General features: G+C 45.3%; 1 protein-coding gene across 1 annotated transcript in view; it reads right to left on the reverse strand.

The window, feature by feature from the left end:
• Positions 1-10300, reverse strand: part of LOC137632508 (acetoacetyl-CoA synthetase-like) — a 68807-nt gene extending 58507 nt beyond the window's left edge. Inside the window, exons 1-3 of the mRNA XM_068364473.1 lie at positions 10121-10300; positions 4163-4384; positions 450-661 (exon numbers count right to left, since the gene is read on the reverse strand). Coding sequence (XP_068220574.1) covers positions 450-661; positions 4163-4384; positions 10121-10229 — 543 coding nt within the window. The 5' untranslated portion in view covers positions 10230-10300. The remainder of the gene's footprint in view (positions 1-449; positions 662-4162; positions 4385-10120) is intronic.

A 10300-nucleotide genomic window follows, 5' to 3' on the forward strand; every position in this document is an offset into this window, starting at 1 on the left:
TTCTATTTATCTAACTCTTGTATTAAAAGAAAAAAAATATCAATAATTTACATAAACACATTGAGATTTCTTGAATAACTTAACCCTTTTACCCCCGGGGTATTTGGAAATTTCCAACCCTTAACCCCCAAGGGGTTATTTCTTTCCCAGCACATTTTGCAGTATATTTTTTTTTAATTGCTCTAACAGCCTTAATTTTTGTCATAGAGAGGTCAGGTTGGTCTCATTCTCTTGGAAAATGCCTGAATTTTCTCAAAAAGTTATCAAAAAATATGAAAAACAAATTTTTATAGCATTTTTTTGCAAGGACGTACCGGTACGTCCATGGGGGTAAAGGTATGGCTTTTGTGAAACGTACCAGTACGTCCTTTGGGGGTAAAAGGGTTAAAATGCATTTGCATTTTCAGAAACACAATATTGTATATAAAAGAATAATCAAGACTCCTTACTGTTATTCCAAAATCTGGTGAAGTAGAGCTCCAGACAGCACCAATGGCCGCGGTACCCAGCATTGCTTCGACCGTCTCAGGAATATTTGGCATATATCCAACTACACGGTCCCCAACTGCCACTCCACACCTTTTCAGTGCCAGCGCATAGCCACCGATTTTCTTGTAAAGCTGTCTGTATGTAATTGAGCGGATTCCACTCTGACCTTCTCCTGTATAATGAATAATGTATAATTTTTACACAATTACTCAATAACCAATTTTCTAAATACAGTAACTGAGATATAATATATCTTATTATTATTATTATTATTATTATTATTATCATTATTATTATTATTAGCTAAGCTACAACCCTAGTTGGAAAAGCATGATGCTATAAGCCCAAGGGCTCCAACAGGGAAAAATAGCCCAGTGAGGATGGCAAATAAATAAACGATATGAGACATAATTAACAATTTTAAATATTTTAAAAACAGTAACAAGGAACATTAATTCTTAACAGCATAGGTCAAAACTTATAAGTTAAAATCTAAACACCCTTCACCTTAAAGATTATGTTAAATTAATTTGATCATGGAATAAGGCAGAACTAAAGCTTTGCCAGCTCCAACCAAGGGTACCATATTCAGGTGGGAAAAGGGTACCATATTTAGGTGGGAACAGGGTACCATATTCAGGTGGGAAAAGGGTACCATATTCAGGTGGGAAAAGGGTACCATATTCAGGTGGGAAAAGGGTACCATATTCAGGTGGGACCAGGGTACCATACAGTCTTAGATATACTTACAGACATCTGGTTACATTGAGATGGCCATTAGCTTTGCTTCAATAGAATATATATTTGTTTCAACAAATCAGGATGGGTTAATTGTTGTAAAGTCAGTACAAAACTTCCTAAGACATTACATTAACATAATCCAATTTCTAATTCTCTGAATAAAATTATAAATGCCTAAAGGGAAAACAAGGTATCAATTGTATTCAAAATGTCTATCAGAACAAAGTTTACAACATACATTTACAATTTCAAATTATACAAAAGGCATATTTTTTAATGGTGGTAAGAGATACATTAATTTGTAATAAAGGGAATGATCAAAAGTTATCCAGAATTGTAACTGCTATGTAACTGATGAGGATGTAAAAATCAATGTTACATTATTTGAAGTAAGTACTCTTACCATAAAAAATTAAACAGATAAACCATTAACCTTCAATAGGTGTATGACTCCTGTCAACCAATTACATTTCTGTACACAGGGATATGCTGTCCAGTATATAGGCACTATATGCTTATGTGTATAGAACAGGTTCATTTTCCTTGCTCGGAGGATTTGGGAAATACTTCAAATACAATTCAAAATTGTAGAGAAAAGTTGCTCTGGTACATAGCTTACCTACATCTTGCATCAGGTCCAGCAACAAAACAGTACGACTGCTGTACCCTAATAGAGGGCAAGAGGAAAGGAAGAACTGCCAATCATACTTACCTTTCCCTATAGACTTACATTGCAACTGTTATCTAAGAAGATAAACTACTTGTGCCATGAGAGAGATGGGTTCATTACACTACCTGCTGAGCGGATACCAACTGTCCCAAGCAAAAGGTATGTATAGACTGGTGGATATATTCCCAGAAGAAGCGGGGAGTGATGCCTGTCTGGTGTTTCCAGATCCCAGCCTTCGAGATCTGCTCAACGGACAGATTCTTCCTAAGGTTGAGGTTGAGCCAATAAACCTGACTTTGTGTACCCTCACTCTTGAGCACCCACCTCTGTGCACATCAGCCGGGGTGTAGAAGATGGATTCCCAAAGCCACGAAGAGATGGAAATTGGTCTCTTAACCTTCCCAGAGCTTAAGAAAAGTCTCAGGTGTTCATGTCTAAAGTGCTGCATTGAGTTAGCGTCTCAACCGCCTCACAGGACAATGCAGCCGATCATCTTGATCACTAGTTGCATCATTAAGGGAGGAGAATGAGGTCTCAAACCTAGGTTACTGAATCACTGAGTTATGTTCTCACCCCAAACTGTGGAACGACTAATAACCACGCCTTTTTCCATCCCTTGGTATGAACAACAGCACACAAAATGCTGCGTAACTCTCCGACTCCCTTCGTCAAGGCCAGGGCAAATAGGAACACATTCTTCAGTGTCAGCTCCTCAAGAGGTTCAAACAGGGCACTCTTGAGAGGTCCAAGGACCTTTGTGATGTTCTATTCAGATGGTTGAAGTTCCTTTGGGAGGACAAGACTGTTCAAAGTTCTTTAAAACATGGACAGTTTCCTCAAGGTGGCAATGTTTAAACCCTTAAGTCTGAGTACATGGCTCAGCAATGGAAAGGTACTTCTCCCTGCAAAGAAAGACGAAGAAATCAGCAATTACTTGCAGAGAGGCTCCAAACAGAAAATCCCATCTACACAAAAGATGGCCCACTTCCCCTGGTAGAATGCTGCAAAGGACCTGCACACTTATTTAACCATCTCTTCTGCAGTGACTCTCAAAAAAACCTTTACTCAGAGAAGATGCAGGATAACCGCCATGTGTAATGTTGTAGAATCCTTGCAAGTGGGCTGACAGAGAAGGTTGCTTCTGGGGTAGTTCTCTCAGTACCTCAACAAGGAGCATCAGCCGATCGGTGAACCATTCGGTTTGTGACCACTTAGGAGCCACCAGGGTTTTCTGTATGTTCGGGGTCTACAACACTGTTGATGACCCAATGAAATATACCAAATGGCAGAAAAGAGTAAACATCCAGATAGCTCTAGCGATGTTGAAACATATCCTCCATTGCTACACTTCTCTAACTAACAAGAAGCTTCCTGATACAGCTGATAGAAAGGACCATCTGCGTCAGCTACCTAGCCCCACAGCTAAGCGTATAGGCTAATACATTCACCTTGCCTGGAATATACATTGCAGGCAGCCCCACTGTGTTGGTGAATGACCAAGTGTGTCTGCCTAACCAATTTGCAAAGGTCCTGTGAAACAGGACCTCCATGCCTGTTGATGAAGGGCACTATGGTTGTGTTCTCTCTCATCAGTACTACCAAGTGCTCTAAAATCTCAGTTGGAAACATAGAAGGGCTAAAACGCAGCTACCATTTCCAGCAGGTTGATGTCTAGATCTTCTTTTCTTCAAATCACATTCTCAAGACAGAGTTGACCCTCACTGCACCTCACCCCTCATTCTATGAGTCTGTGAACAATGGCATCTTCGGAGGAGAGGATTCGGGAGAATCCCCTGAAGAAGTTTTCGCTGTCCAACTATCCATTTAGATCCTCCCTCACTGTTGTATTTACTGGAACCCAGGAGTGGGGAGGCTCAGAGATGACTAACCAGTGATGGGGTTCAACTTCAGGCCTAATCAGGTTGACCGGGACACACTCACATGTCTGACCTAGGAGATTATATCATCAACCAAGCAATCAAAAACACACAATCTGAAAAGAGACAGCAGACCAATTAGAAGTTTCAAAAGGAATGTCCAGGAGCATATCTGTACTCTCAGCCGGCTGAGGTCAAAGTGAAGGTAGCGCTACCTATCAGATGGGCGAGGCTTCTATGCCGACCAATTTAAAGTCAAAGGTTTGTATTACTTATAGGAACAAAGGATAATTTAACATTTGGCAACTTATTGATTAGAGAATTAATTACATCTAATACTTGTATAATGAAAACCACGTTGCATCAATTATCAGCATAACCATACCTGTCGCATACATTGCCACACGATCATCTTGAAAGCGCAAGAGATTCTCAGCAAAATTCATCTTGGCCCCTGAAAACCATTTAGGAACTTGCGTAATGTCAAGGGATGTGTCAACAGTCTGGACTGGAGGTGAAGAGTATAAAAACTGTCCATAACTCCACCAGGTTTCCCAAAAGTCACTGTACTTATCGACTGACCACTTGTAGAGATCATGGTAATCGCCTGAAAAGATAAATATCATATCACATTTTAAACTCACAATTTAGTTGTTTGATATGTACCTTATGATACTCTATTGCATTTCAATTATTATTCTTTTTCAAACAATTTAGGAAAGGCAGCATCTTGATTTTTAGTATAAAATTTAATGTTTCAATACTTAATTTGGACTCACAATGCTTTTACATTACTAAAAAGAGCACTGCTTCATTAAAATGTTATAATCTCAGTAGAGTAAACATCAGAGTGTTTTACCAGTAATACCAAAGCCTTCAGATTCGTGATTCACTACAGCTAAGACATGAAACATAAATACTATGCATGGGTATGAAGGTGAGAGATCCTGAGAGTCTTGGATGATATTGAATACCACAAATTCTTTAATCACTTTGCATTAATCCCAAACGTATAAACATGACAAATTCGTAAATATTTTGTATTTCCCCTAACTATACAAACATTAGCTATTTAATAGGGGTATTACTTTTGACGTAGCTGAAATGACAAGCCATTAATTTCTAACGAGGGTTAACTACCCACACCGCTAGTTAGCAGGGGGTACGGAGGGTAGCTTGCTACTGCTCCCCCTCACACACCTGTGATTGAGCTCACTTTGCTTGGAGGTAGGACTTCAAGGGGGATAGGGCTGGCGGGCAAGTTTGGTTAAATAGGTAATGTTTGTATAGTTAGGAAAAATACAAATTATCTACGAATTTGTCATTTGTTCCGTAACTGGAATACAAACCACGCTATTTAATAGGGGTGACTCACCCATTAGGAAGGGTGGACATCCCAGCCAATCTGGCTTTTTGGCTTTACCCGGGGGCTCCTTATCTGAGTGTGTTAGCACTCAAGAAATAGGGAGCCCCTGCACCTCGCTAAAACCTTGCTACGCAAGGTTTGCGGCCTACGCAAGCTGTGTGTGAAAGTATGTAGAGGTGTGACTCATCCTAGAAAGTTGTTCTGAAGTTCTTTAGATGGAAAACTGTGCACTAGGACTTTCCCAATACCACCTCGTCAGGGTATAGGGACGCAACAGTATTAATCTTAATACTAGGTACACAAGGGAGCATGGTTTACCTGCAGTGGTTTGAGGTCAGCTATGCAGAGAACCCAGGATGCTGCTTTTCCCTAGAGTGGGGATGGTGAAGAAAAGAATAAGGGCCAGTCAAACCTTTTAATTCATGCAGACTAAAGCCGGGGGATGACGGGGAAGGGCTAACCCAGGTTCAGGAAAGAGGAGTGTTGCTCAGATCTCCCTTAAGTTTCTCCTATTCTGCAAGTGCCATGCTCTGCGTTTACGGGGTGAGGCCGTGTTCTGGATATACGCTCCAGAAGAACTCGCCAGGCTGGCCATGCTGCGAAAACCCCATTGGGAATCGTGGTCGCAATCGCCCTGGAGCTCGCGCGACGGTAATTCAAAGATTTGCGCGTGGGCGAACGTGGAAGCGCCCATGCGAGGTAACGCAAACGAAGGTGAGCGAAGGAGCGCAGAAGGAGGTCGAGCGTGGTAGGAAGGGCGAGAGCTGGTGGTCGGCGAGCGATAACCCATAGACGAGCAATGGATACTGCAAGAAATAAGCCGACGTTTGTGCGAAGAAACACTGTAGGTTCGAGCGACGGAACACCGTCGGTTCGCGCGACGGAACACCATCCATCCACGCGATGGAAAACCGTTGGTTCGCGTGCGGGCGAACATTGGAGAGCATGGGCGCGGACGCGAATGAGCGTAGACGTGCAGGCACGTGGGCGTGTGGGCGCGCAGGCGAATGATCGTGTGGGCGCACAGGCAAGCGGTCGCGCGGGCGCGCAGGCGAATGATCGCGCGGGCGCACAGGCAAGCGGTCGCGCGGGCGCGCAGGCGAGCGGTCGTGAGGGTGGGCAGGTGAATGAGCGCGAGTCCGAGGCGGCGAACGCAAGCGTTAGCGCGATGGTGAGGAAACGCGCTGCCGCGTGGGCGAGGAAACGCGCTGCCGCGAGGGCGAGGAAGACCGCTGGCGATATGGATCAACAGGCGATCGGTGGTGAGCTGGTGAGCGCTAACGCACAGGTTGGCGATGGCACGTTGTGTCATGCCGACGCGATGGTCGAGCAGCATGCGCAGGTGAGTGATCGTGCGTTGGTGAGCAGCATGCGAAGGTGAGCGATCGCGAGCAGCATGCGCAGGTGGGCGATCGTGCGATGGTGATCAGCATGCCAGGGTCGCGCGATGGCAATCAGCATGCGCAGGTGGGCGGTCGCGCGATAGCGAGCAGCATTCGCAGGGTAGGCGATCGCGCGATGGTGATCAGCATGCGCAGGGTTGCGCGATGGTGATCAGCATGCGCAGGGTCGCGCGATGGCGATCAGCATCCGCAGGTGGGCGGTCGCGCGATGGCGATCAGCATCCGCAGGTGTGCGGTCGCGCGATGGCGATCAGCATCCGCAGTTGAGGGTCGCGCGATGGCGAGCAGCATCCGCAGGTAGGTGATCGCGCGATGGTGAGCAGCATGCGCAGGTGACCTAGTAGCTGGCGAACCATGTTCCTTCAGAAGTGTTGGAGAACATTGGCGTGCCGGAGATCGCCGAGAGACAGGTGATCGCTGGCGAGCTGATGATCGCTGACGAGCAGAAGGCTACGCGTGGAAGCCTGCGCATAGAAGAAGAGTCCTTGACCCCGACCTGAACCGAAGTTCTAGATCGCATGGGCGAACGTGGGCACACAGGGCGCGTAACAGGATTGATTGATTGATTGATTTAAAGTTTTCAGGCATCCTGACATCTGAGGTACTAACAGGAACAGCAGGGGTGATCATCATGAAAGCGCTGACGAACAGGAGAGCGCCTGTGCGCTAACACTGAGCAGGAGCAGGAGAGAACACAGCAGAAGGGCGCGCAGGGGAACCCTGACACGCAAGGGAAGAACCCCCGTGGGAGGCAACCCTTTGCCCCGAAGGGATCGTTGTCCGCCGGGAGACTGATGTCCGTCGGAAGACCACTGTCAGTCGGGAAGACCGTTGTCCGTTGGGAAGACCATTGCCCGCCGGAAGACGAGATCAGACTGCTGTCCATCTGCACCAAGGCGGAAGATCAAGAAAAAGGAGTTGTAGGTTGCAAACGGAGATTCAAAAAGGCGCCTCAAGCACCCTTATAGGGAGATGAGAGGCCCTTACGACGAGGCGGATGGTGGGCCTTACGGCGAGGGAGGCCAACAGCAACAGCAGAATCCTCCGAAGAGGAGTCTCTATGAGTGTACTCTCTCGCGAACGAAAGAGAAACACTTCGTAGAAGAGACTGGTCAGTCAGTGACCTAAAAGGAGCAATCCTCCGAAGAGGAGCTCCTGCAGTTGCCCCGCCCCTTGAGCGAAACTGCAGGTGTGATCGCTCAGCACCAAGAGCATAGTCGCACGAAAAAAAAAGGCAAGAGAAGAACCCCCCAAAAGGGAAAACTCAAGCCTGGACAGGAAAAACTTCCCTCGGAAGGAAAGTTACCTGCCCAAGGAGGCAAGCCTCCTGAGAGTTCTAAAATGAACTGGAGAGCTGTCCGTCGTCACGGGAGTACTTCCAGTAGAAGGAGACACGCCCCTGACGAAAATACAAGGGGGGAGGCAGCAACAGCCGAATCCCCAGGACTCAACAAGACAGCTCACACCGTTGCCATATTACAGAAACGAACTAGATCGGTAACTGTAAAAAAATAAAACAAATAACATTAGTACACATTCATTCCCCCGGGAAGGCTCCGAAGAGGAATCCCGAGGGAAAGGAAACAAGAATTACAGAACAGGCACGTGCCCTCACAACCACTTACACTCACGGAAGGAGAGCTGTAACCAAAACAGAATTATAACAATTATAATTATGTAACTATGTAATTTTGTAATTTAAAAATGAATGAACACTAAAGAAAGAATGAAAACCCCAAAAGGAATCGTTCTACAAGCTGAAAAAAAAAAAAAAATCAACTACAATTAGATTCATAAACTAATTGAGACAAACGTACGGCATAGCAACCCCCCCACACGGAAAGGAAGCTACAAGGGCGTAGTAACACGTAGTAAAAGGGTGAACGACCTCAAGAGAGAGAGAGAGAGAAAGACATAAGTCAAACTCGATCGCCACCCATAAAATTACGCCGTGGTGGCCTAGCTGCCGAGGACTCCACGTAGATATCGTACACTACACACACAACTCTGAAAAGGAAACTTACTGATTTCTATACTCAAATATATATACAAACATGAAAGCATGTTTACATATATATTGAGTAAATGAAAAGTAAGCGATTAAGTAAAGACAAAACAAACAATGGCTGCCAAGAGAGGACCAAGACAGAGACGTCTGTCACAGTCCGAGCCAAAATTGAAAGTGAGCATTCATCTGTGTGTGAGGGGGGGAGGGGTAGCTAGCTACCACTCCCCTACCCCCCCGCTAACTAGCACGGGGGTAATACACCCTCATTAAATTCTAATGGCTCGCCATTTCAGCTGCGCTAAAAGGTAAACCCTCTGTAAATAGTGTGGTTTGTATTTCGGTTACGGAACAAAGCATTAATGGCTGTCAGAGAGGCGAGGGTGAAAGCGGACACGTCCGACTACCACCAGAGCCGAGAGCAAAGTGAGCTCAAGCACAGGTGTGTGTGAGGGGGGGGCTATCAAGGTACCCTCCCTACCCCCCCTAACTAGCGGTGGGGTAGTAAACCCTCGTTAAAATTCTAATGGCTCGTCACTCCAGCTACGCCGAAAGTAATAACCCCTATTAAATAGCGTGGTTTGTATGTCAGTTACGGAACAAACTTAATTTGTATATCTGACTCGAAATTATGGAGCCTTTGAATATCAGCGGCCATCTCCTCCAGCGAGCATAAAATATGGATACCAACTAACCTCATCTTACCCCCCTAACCTAACCTAGGGGTGTATGTATGATAGCAGCCGCCTGTATGTATTATTATGGCTACCTTACAATAGGGCAATGTAAGGGGGTTGTAGGGGGGCGTTAACCCCCACCGTTAGGTATACAGGTAAGGACACAGCTTGTTGGTTAGGTTAGGGGGGGGGAAGATTTGGTCCATTTTTAATCAACACATGAGGAACTGGCCACTGATATACAAAGGCTCCCTAACCTACAAAGTCTCCTTACCTACTTACCTCACAGGGGGGCTCACGACCCCTCGCGACCTCCCTTACACTGCCGTATTCTTAGTCAGCTATCATCATACGTTCAGGTGGCTGCTATCATACATACACCCCGAAATTATTGTATCATATATTTACCCAAACTTGTATGTCAGCAATGGCGAATTAAGTATCAGCTATTTAACCTAAACTTTCCCATCTAACCTAACCTGCAAATCGTGCCCTTACCTATTTCCCTATCAGGGGGGGGTCACGTCCCCCCTTACACTGCTGTATTCTAAGTCAGCCAACACCATACATACAGGTGGGGGAGCCTTTGTATATCAGCACCCAGTTTCTCGTGCGTTGATTAAAAATGAGCATCAACTAAACTAAACTTTCGCCCCTAACCTAACCTACAAGCCGTGTCCTTACCTACTTGCCGTATTCTAAGTTAGCCATAATATTACATAGAGGTGGCTGCTATCATACATACACCCCAAAATTATTATATCATACATTTACCCAAACTTACAATATGTCAGCGATCGCGCATCAAGTATCAGCTGTTTAAAAATGATGCTTCACTCGCTCAGCTGATGAGACCCCGTAACACTATTCCGTGGTTTATTTAACCTCTTACCTAATTTTAGATTGTAAATCTTGTTGACGTGCTCTCGAAAGTCATCCAGCTTAGTTTTCCTTCTAGGATCTGGTTTCCAAAGGCACGTATCAACTTCCTTTTCAGACATTTCTGTGAGATTTCTCGGAAGCTCGGAAGACGCCTACGGCACAACCTGACCTGACGACGATTGTAAACAAA

Source organism: Palaemon carinicauda, chromosome 41 (assembly GCF_036898095.1).
Source record: "Palaemon carinicauda isolate YSFRI2023 chromosome 41, ASM3689809v2, whole genome shotgun sequence".
Lineage (NCBI taxonomy): Eukaryota > Metazoa > Arthropoda > Malacostraca > Decapoda > Palaemonidae > Palaemon > Palaemon carinicauda.